Source organism: Egretta garzetta, unplaced genomic scaffold, assembly GCF_000687185.1.
Source record: "Egretta garzetta isolate BGI_Z169 unplaced genomic scaffold, ASM68718v1 scaffold349, whole genome shotgun sequence".
NCBI classification, from domain to species: Eukaryota; Metazoa; Chordata; class Aves; order Pelecaniformes; family Ardeidae; genus Egretta; species Egretta garzetta.
The window spans coordinates 1879618-1889162 of NW_009260788.1; the positions used below are offsets into that span (position 1 = coordinate 1879618).

Here is a 9545-nt window from a genome sequence, read left to right on the forward strand (position 1 = left end):
TCTGCACACCTTTTAAAAAGCATCATTTTTTTCAAGGATGTTTGCCTGTGCAGACCCACACAGTAGATTGTAGAGGTGACAAATCAGAACATTGATGTCTATCTTGCTTCTAAATAAGCATTTTCCTCTTTATATGCTTAAAAAAATCTAGGGAGACTTAAAAATGCAAAGGTGGTACTTTTACTGTACCTTCAGCGTTAAAATTCCTCTAAGGCCTCAACAGAAGTCTAATATTTTTGAGTATTTTATTTCTAAAAGGTAACTGCCCTGAAGGAGATAAACTTTTTGGTAGAAAGTTAGTTAACTGTGGGTGAGATTGATTCTGAATAGATGAGAAATCATCCACATATTATTAATGCTCTGAAGTAAAAGATAGATGCAAATTGTATTTAAAAACTGTAAAATCCAGTTCTGAAAGCAACCACACTTGCACTTTCCCATTGTCTCTTCATTTTTATCTGTTTTCATCCTATATGCCAGCAGTTTTCTCCCTTGTTTCAGAGGCAACTGCATCAGTGGTTTCTTAGTTTTGGGGCAACTTTGTTAACCTTTAGTCTGCTGCAGGCAAAACTTACCAAACCTATAACTGAAAGTATTGTGTGATTTGCAGACTTTATTTCACATAGTTCAGGAACAATCACACTGTTATTATATTCACTTTTGAAACGTGAATTCAGCTGAGAATAGTACAGTGGTCTCTCAAAACTGTATAAAACAGGCTAGATTGGCATCATGACACAGTCCTGGGCAAAATGATCGTGGGCAACCTGGTTTTGCTGTCCCTGCTCGAGCAGGGGGGTTGGGCTAGATGGCCTTGAATAGGTCCCTTCCAACCTCAGTGATTCTGTTATCCTGTGATCTTTAAAAAAGGTGATTGGGGGTAAAGCATAAGGGTTTAAATTCCAATCCCTGTGAATTAGGTGACAGGGTTCCTCAAGGAAGGGACTCTCAGGGAAGGACATCTGAATTATAACCCATCGACCGTTTCTCAGAACTAATTTCTTGACTTTCAGAAGGTTTGCTGCTTGTATCTAGACTTCAACTTTTTCGCTTCTATCGAAGATGAAGTGACGTAGTAGAGTAATTTTTTTAAAGAAGTGCCAGCCCAAGAGGTTATTTTTATTTCTAGGCTTTACCTGTTGTACCATTACAGGGTCTTTGAACAATGCTTTCTGAATAGGAGCATCTTTGAAATTGGTTGAGGATAATTTATTATTCAACAAGGAAAAAACAGCAGAGTATTTCTGTAATTACCAGAAATGGCTACAGGAGAAGTTGTGTTGTCTTCCTGCTCTTTGGGGGAGAATTACTGTTTCACTGCGGTGAAATAATTTATTAGCTGTGCTATGGGAACAAGTAGAGAAAACAGAAATACAAAACGCAGGCTTCCATAGTAACCTGAACTTTTTAAACTCAGAAATTAGCATTTGTCGCCGTGATGTGTCTGGTGACAAGTGCCGTGTAGCAATGTAATGCAATATCTTTGAAATATTCAGATTACAGAAAGCTTTTTGATACTCCTTACTTCATGAAGAGTTTGGACACCTGGCTCCGCTTCTGCTTTATAAAGTTACGGATTTTCTACTTCATACACTCTCTGTTTTTTCTTTTGATAGATCCAAACCTCAAAGACCAAGGCAACCAGCAAAGTGATGGTTCTCAGTTACCAATAAATATGATGCAGCAACAAATGAATGTAATGCCACAAGTGAATGCCCAGCACCAACCTATGAATATCTTCCCATATCCAGTGGGCGTCCATCCTCCCATGATGAATATGCAACGAAATCCGTTCAACATCCACCCTCCAATGCCCATGCATCTCCCTACCGGAGTGCCTCTCATACAGGTAGCTGCTCCCACAAATTTGTCTCAGGGATTACCTCCGCCTCCACCTCCACCCCCACCATCTCAACAAGTCAACTACATTGCTTCACAGCAAGATGGAAAACAATTGCAGGTATGCTTTATCAGAAGCCGTGGCAAGAGCAGCGCTGAAGTCATTTCAGTTACAGGTTTCTTATATTGAATACCCTAGTCTTGATAAATTTATACTTGCAGTTTCTTTCTTTCTTGCCTGTCATCTTCCACCCCACACCAAATTTCAAGTGGAAGTATCCATGAGGATATTGGGGCTACAGCTTTTAAATAGTAATACACGACACCGTAACTGGGCTTTTGTGGTAATGAGGTGTTGCCAGTGGGTAATGGAACACTGGAAAAATTCCGTCACTGTTGTCCATTAGCTTTTTCTTCTTAAAAGTGCCCTGTTTCCAAAACTAAGTTTTCCCCTTCAAAATCTAATTTTTAGGCTTTAGGAAATGCTTGAATCCCCTTTCAGCAGCCTGTAGGAAGTGATCTAAACCTTTTTGTTGCAGTTCTCATCCCATGGGGTGTATCAGCAGAGGAAAATTACCAAGTACCTCATGGCACCTGTTTGTTCCACATTTCCATTCTCCAGCTGTCACTATCTCAGCAGCTTCCCCACACTCATGCATTTTCTATTCTGTTTAATCTTTTGAGCCTCTTTGTTAATAATTTCCATGCTTTCTTTGGTACGTTTTACTTCCGCCTTCTTGCCTGATTCTCCTGATTTTGCATGCCTTGTTTGAGACCTAACTCCCACTTAATTTCTCCAGTTTCAAAAAGACTCTGTCGTGCTTGGGGCAGGTCAGATCATCTTTTTGTGCCTTTCAAGATAGCTTAAAAAAACCTGTGTGTATGCGAGCTCCTCCTGTAGCCAGCGGTTTATACGAAGAGCTTTTATATCAGGGAAAGGAATATGAACAACTTCCAGGAGAATGCACGGCCTGGCAAGGAGATGATGCAACGCTGCATCTGTGCCATATAAAGGGCTCTTCAGGGTTTGACTGAGGTTTGTGCTTTTCTTTTGTTGCAGGCTGCCTGCTCTAATCTAACACCCTTTCCCCTGCATTCCAGGTTGAAAAAGTGATGTTCTAGAACGACGATTTCTAACCCTCTGTTTTCATGCATCATCTCTAAAGATTTGAAGCAAACTGATAAAGAGCCCACATTCTTTTCACTTTCAACTGCTGCTATCCATTCCTACTCTTTAACTTAGAACAAAAGGAGTTAAGTGCTGTGGGAAATACTGAGTGGAGTTACAGGCCATATGAAATACTTTAATACGCTGCAAGGAAAAACAGTAATGTACCATTGGAACTAAAATGCTGGTAGATTGTTGATTTGATTAGTGCCTGCTGTCTGTAATTAAAATATTTTCACAACTGGAAATTCAGTAGGTTTAACCTCTAAAAGTGTAAGAAGTGAGAATGTAGACTACAAACCTCTCTGAAATACAGTATCTAGTGCAGCAATAAATATGTTTCTATGGAGATTGTGAATTGCTTCAAAATACAGTTACTTTGTTAGTAAAGCCCCGGTTGTATTTGTTGCTCTTACCGGCTTTTGTGGCCTGGTGTCTGTGAACCCGAACGCTCTTGGGAGCTGCTGCTGCTTTTTCTTTGAGCTTTCATTGACCGAGTCCTTGGTGGCAGCTCAGAGCAAATGACTGGACGCTGCAGGACTCCACCTGTCCTTCCTGTCGAAAGGAGGACGAGGAGGGCGCGCTGGCGAGTGTGAGCATGCCGATTGTCGCAGCTCAGTTATCTCTGTCCTTTCCAAGGAGCTCAATTCCTCTTTCATTATTTTCCAGCTAGATAAGTGCAGATGGGAAAAACGGGACGGTGATTGCCTGCAAAAAAGTAGTGTTTAGGGTAGCCTGCCAGAAACGCGTTGGGAGGATGCATTCTTAGTTTTTGCCAAAAATGACCTCTGTCTGAGGGCTACTTTATTTCTCAATTCCAAAGTATCAAAACTGCCTGTGGCCTTTTGGTGGTGTTTGGAAATGCACAGAAAATGGCTTTTCCTGAAGAACAGATCTTGGTGCTTCAACCAGCATTTCACCTCCAGCCTTGAGCAGACTTGTAGGTGGGTTTGTGTTTGAAACCCATTCGCAAGTTCAAGCTGATAACAAATATGAAAACAGATGTTTTCAAAGCAGCATCGTTATGATCCAGGAATGCAAGTGTGGGTTAAGGTAACTCCTTTGTATGTATGTTTAGGTGCTGATTTTTAAAAAGTATGTTAATCTCATTTACAAAACGGGGCTTCCTATACGCTTCTGTGACAAATAGAGAGGTTCTGCAGCCATAAACTTCCTTCCCCTTGTGCTAACACCCTCCGTGCCTGTTTGCAGGATACTTTGTTTGCTTCGTCGCTGGGATCAGAGCCAGAATCTCGCCACCACAGTGCTGACGTGGAGCATGCCTTACTTCTCAAGCTTTATTTGTTCTTCCTTTGAGCAGATCTGATACAATGCGCGTACCTTCCATAATAGTGGGTAGTGTGAAAATTAGCTAATGAACTACGTGAATTAGCACGTAGTCTTGATGCCGCTGACACTTCTAGAGAGGCACACTGTCGTGCTGAAGGATAATGTATTAACTACTGACAACTTTTTAAAACAGGGTATTCCAAATGCTGCTCATGTAAGTAATAACATGAGCGCTCCAGCCTTGCCTGCTCCAGCGGCAGTCCTGGGAAACGTGGGAACAGTTCAGGGACCAAGCTCGGGTAATGCAACGTCGTCAAGTCACATCAAGAGCTCTAACGCAGCTGTAAAATTGGGAGAAAACAAAGCAAGTGTAACAGTGGAAGCCAGTGCAGATAGCTCAAAGAAGGACCAGGCAAGTTCAAAGTTCAGAGTGTATATATTTATGTACGCCAATTTTTATACTTATATATAAAAATATATATATATTTATACATATACGATATAAATTTTGAGATACTAAAAAATAGCAAACTGACAATACCCCTTCTGTGCAATACACTTGATACCTTTGTGTTTGTGCCACTTTTGTGGCGGCTGTAGGACATAAGCTAGCAAGTTGACTCTTTAATGTAGTCTTCTTTAAAGCAGCACTGTTACAAATATTCCTTTAATTGCTGTGCGACAGCGTTCTGTTCCAGTAAAACACTGGCAGCTCTCATGAGAGCCGAAACGCGAGTGAGGGGAGCACGGTTTTCTAGTCTTCTGTAGTAACTTTTACCCTGCAAATTTTTTAATTTGTGATTGATAAAAAGATACATAATGCAGGCAGGGAAAAATAACACTCAGGTTTGTTTTTTCATCAGAAATTGTTAATTCAAGAAAAAGCGGCACAAGAGGTCAAACTAGCTATTAAACCCTTCTACCAAAATAAAGACATCACCAAGGAAGAATATAAAGAAATTGTGCGGAAAGCTGTAGATAAAGTAAGTTGACCTAGTAATCCGAAAAGCGTGCTTTTCGACCGAGGTAGGGTTTAGGGTGGATTTCTTAATCTTGTGGGAAGAACTGGTAGTGGCTGGGAGAGGGAGCAGGAAAAGCAAACATACCTTTGTCTTTCTCCATCCGTGAGACCTTTCTCAGCTCCTCAGAACAGAACTCATTTATTGTGGGAAAGAGCTGAACTGGGGAGCAATTGGGAAGTATTAGGAGTTTCCAAAATTGTTCTGCCTGAGATGGAGAAACCTGGGGTGCTGGGAAAATAAATAAATAATGTGGAACAGTGGTAAATCAACAGAAATGTTTCAAACATTTTTTTTTTTTTTTTTCTTCTTTAAAACTCTTGTAGGTTTGTCACAGCAAGAGCGGAGAAGTTAATTCTGCAAAAGTGGCAAATCTAGTGAAAGCGTATGTAGACAAATACAAACATTCACGGAAGAAAAATCCCGAAGAGGCAGTCTCCTGTGAAAGGAAATAGAACATGTTTTCAGTTTTTAATTTTATTCTATCTGCAAAGTGCAATTTCAACATGAACCGTTAACGGAAAATTGTACATGACCGTGATTTGAATCTGGTTTTGATAAAATTATTTTTCAATGTAGTATATAATGTTTTGTTCTAAAGAAATATAGATCTACAGGGCAACTTCTTTATTCCTTTTTAAAAACAGATGTCTAAAAAAAAAAAATAAATAAAGGTGTAAAGAAGAATCATTAGGAATGTACGATTGTGTGGATACTTAGATGTACAGCATTTTGACTTGAATAACAGAGTGCATTAAATTAGAAACTTCTGAGTACGTTGGGTTTGGAACAGGTATGTACAGTACATGTAATCGGTCAGATTAAAGTAAAATTTTTCTTTTTGATTTCTCCCTGATTATAGCAAAGATAAAATAATGTATTGCCTTGGCAAATATTTCTAGCGTTAACTGGACAGGCTGAATGCAGGGGTCGCAATGTGTATATAAAAAAAGCACATGGAGTTGTCTGAACAGAAGAACTGTTTAGATTTTAGAACGAAAAATCATAAACAGTAAAAGGCAGTGCCCACAACCATGGGCGCTGCACATCTGTTGTAACACCAAATAAAAATTATGCTGCTTGGTTTTGTTTGTGACGTTTTTCCATTTTGTTTCCAGGTAGTGGGGTGAACTTGAATAATTGTTCCGTGCTGAAAGCCCTCAGTCACCACACGCTGACAACCTCAGTTCGTGTCTAACCCTGCCCTTCGCTAGTAGGGAGTTAGGATGCTAGAGCTGGATGTTCAGAAACAGAAACCAGTTTCTTCTTCAAGTAAAATCAGGAAAGCTGGAATTTGTTAGTCAGCTCCCAGTTGATCGGAGACCACCAGTTGTGCCAATCTCAGCTGTCTAATTCTTTTCTCTGTTAACCAGGGACTGTAGCATGGATCACCAGACTGGTAGCATTGAACCTGCGCAATCTGACGTCACGTGCAACAGCTTTTCTACTTCCCCGAGCACTTTTCAGTAGAGAGGTTACTTAGAGGTACCACAAGGATTTCAAAAGCAGATGTTGGGGGTCATGGAATGTGCCAGGGGAATGCTGACACCAAAGGTAAAACCGGTTTCACTGAGGTAGCAGCAGGGAGAGTTGCTGAAAGGCAATCGTCACTCCGCCCTCCTTATGGAAAGAACATCTTAGGATCCTTCCAGATCCGAGTGGAGAAGGAGCTCTGAGATGGAGTAAGGGAACAAATATTTCTCAGGCAGCGCTGTTACAGTTTCGGTGTTCCCCGTCCAGTCCTGCCATGCGGTAACAACCTTTGGTGTTGGCTCAGCCTGGCTTCAGCTCCAGCCCGAGGTAGCCTGGCCCAAAAGCGAGAATTTAAACCGTTTTGACAGCAAGTATCAGTCGAGTTCTCTGGGAAATTCTCTCTTTGTAGCCAATAGTACCCAGATTAACTGTTCTTGGCAGAAAACAGTCTTACCTTGTAAGTAACTTCTGCAGAAGCCTGAGGATGAAATAAGGGATATACAGCCCTGTACACACAAGTGGTTATAGGGAGGTATGTGTAAAAAATGTGATGTTTGCCACAACAGGTGATCACTTGGTTTTAACTGTAACTTTCTGCAGACTTAATGAAGCATTTGACTGTCTATATTTATTTTTGTGTGCCTAAATGAAAATACTATGTAAATTAGAAACAGATAGAATACATTTTCTACAGCCAAGCCAGGTTTTAGATTTTTCAAAATACTCAGTTTTACACTGTGGTAGCAATTTGTATGATCTCTTGAACTATTTTAAGCTAAAATGGGTTAGCACTTTTTGAAAAATGTTGTAGCAAATTGCTATGTCTATCCTGGTTTATCACGCCATGCGTACTTATTTTTATTACATTTTCCTCCTCTGAATTTTTGGATTTTGATGACTTTTTATATCTTTTAACTCTATACAGTTGAGCCTTGCTATAAAGCTCCTTTCAGGAGTCAGATAAACGTTTTGTGGTTTGGGGTTTTTTTTTTTCCCTGTTAGAGGAGAGGTGGAAATTGGGGGGGCGGGGGAAGGAACAATGGAGGATTTAAACCGGGAGAGGGGAAGGGTCATTAATTTCTTGTTTTGCAGCTCCTGGCTGGAAGATAAACTGTCCCTTGCTGCTGCGTTGTTTGGGCAGCGACTATAGCGATGCTCCACTGTATTTCAAAACGTAATGAAGAATATCAGACAGAGTAGCATGTGATCAGTAACTTTTATTTTTTAAGACTAAATACTTCAGAACTTACCAGAAAATATGCAGTTCCTTACACTTTCTATGTTGAATTAAAAAAAAAAAAAATGCATTGCCTTAATACGTAGATTGTCCTCCTATTTTTCCCAAAAGAAGGGTAAGGTCTCTGTTGGTGCGGCTGCCCCAGAAGGCATGTACTTTAACCTCGTAGCCATGTTTTTGTTAAAATAGTATGAAAACTGTATTTCTATTTATTGAAACTCCTTGTACTGAAAGCCCCAACATGCACTAGCACCGAAGGCAAAGTGGTGGGGACGCTGAGCCCTGTTGATGCCTCCAGAGTATCTGTCGGTAATTCATTCCATCCAGATTGTCTCCAGGAGAGCAATTGCTGAGCTGTGTACCTTCTGTGAACTTAGGCAAATCAAAAGGGTTTTCCTTGCACTCCTCCCACTGTCTCACTGTGCATGCTGCTTGAATGTCTCATCCTAAAGATGTATCTTCGGAGCACAGTGGCTGTCCAAAGTCCACAATACGGTGTTTGTAGCATAAGGCTGGAGTGCTGTCTACTGAAAAAAAAAAAATACTCTAAAAACCTAGTTTTGTGTAGTGCGTAACAGTTTCTAATAAATTCTTTTCACTAAGCTGCAAGTAGTCTGTGTTTGGTCTTAAATGATTCTGGCTCCAGCGGTTTAATTCAGAGCGCAATGTAAGTCCTTTTACTTCTGTCCACACGCGTATTTAACCTTGTTCCGTGTTGCCTGGGCTCCCCCTCCCTTGCAGCTGGTTTGATTTCAGTCCGTCCTCACCCTGCCTTGTCTGTCTGCAGATGCTGCGAGCTGGAGAAGAACAAAGGCGTGTGGCAAAGTGTCCACTCGCGGCGAGTGCTCCAGCGGGGACACGAGGTGTGGGGTCTTGCAAAGGTTGTGGGGCTGGGATGTGGGTTACAGTCTGCTGCGTCGACCAGACAAGGGCAGGACTCAAACCACACTAGGAGGTACTGATCAAAACCACGGGCATCACCGAACCAGCCCGTTGGGAATGTAGCACAGCAGGCTGCCTGCCTTGCGAGCTAAGGCATGGCTTTACTTTCCCGGGTTAACCCCCCTACTTTCCTGAGGTGCCTCCACAGGCAGTGCAGGCCCAAGCTCTGCAAGAGCCTGCTCTCCTTCTTCCTTCTCTGGGAAATTCAGAACAGCTTTCTTAGGGTTGGGTTGGGTTGGCTGGGTGACAACATCCAGGGTGGGAAAGGATGAATGATCATCATGCTCACCTGGTGTCTTGGTTCTGTGTTTACCACAGGTGCCCCAGTTGATGGGCATGTGGGCTTAGGGCAGAGCAGGCCACTCTAAAATGCAAGGGTGGAAATTGAGGTCAGGATGCCAGCAGCTGGGTGAGGCTGTTTCCTGGGGTGCTGGTTCCTTGAGGCCAAGTCTTCAGGAGGAAGAAGGGCAGGCAGAGGCTGGTCCTGCAGCTGTGATCGGTCGGGGACCCGGGGCTAGCGAGGCCAGCGCCTGGGGTGTTCCTCCAGGAAGGGTTTTATCACTCATGAGTATGAAGT

The 9545-nt window shown here is 41.9% G+C and overlaps 1 protein-coding gene across 4 annotated transcripts in view; it reads left to right on the top strand.

Moving 5' to 3' along the window:
* Positions 1–8630, top strand: part of SCAF11 (SR-related CTD associated factor 11) — a 50083-nt gene extending 41453 nt beyond the window's left edge. For 3 of the 4 annotated variants that reach the window (XM_035901785.1, XM_035901783.1, XM_035901784.1), the window contains 4 exons: positions 1617–1960; positions 4491–4709; positions 5161–5280; positions 5643–8630. In XM_035901785.1, coding sequence (XP_035757678.1) covers positions 1617–1960; positions 4491–4709; positions 5161–5280; positions 5643–5771 — 812 coding nt within the window. In that variant the 3' untranslated portion in view covers positions 5772–8630. The other variant, XM_035901786.1, reaches the window with a different exon arrangement.
* Positions 8631–9545: the final 915 nt, after the last annotated feature.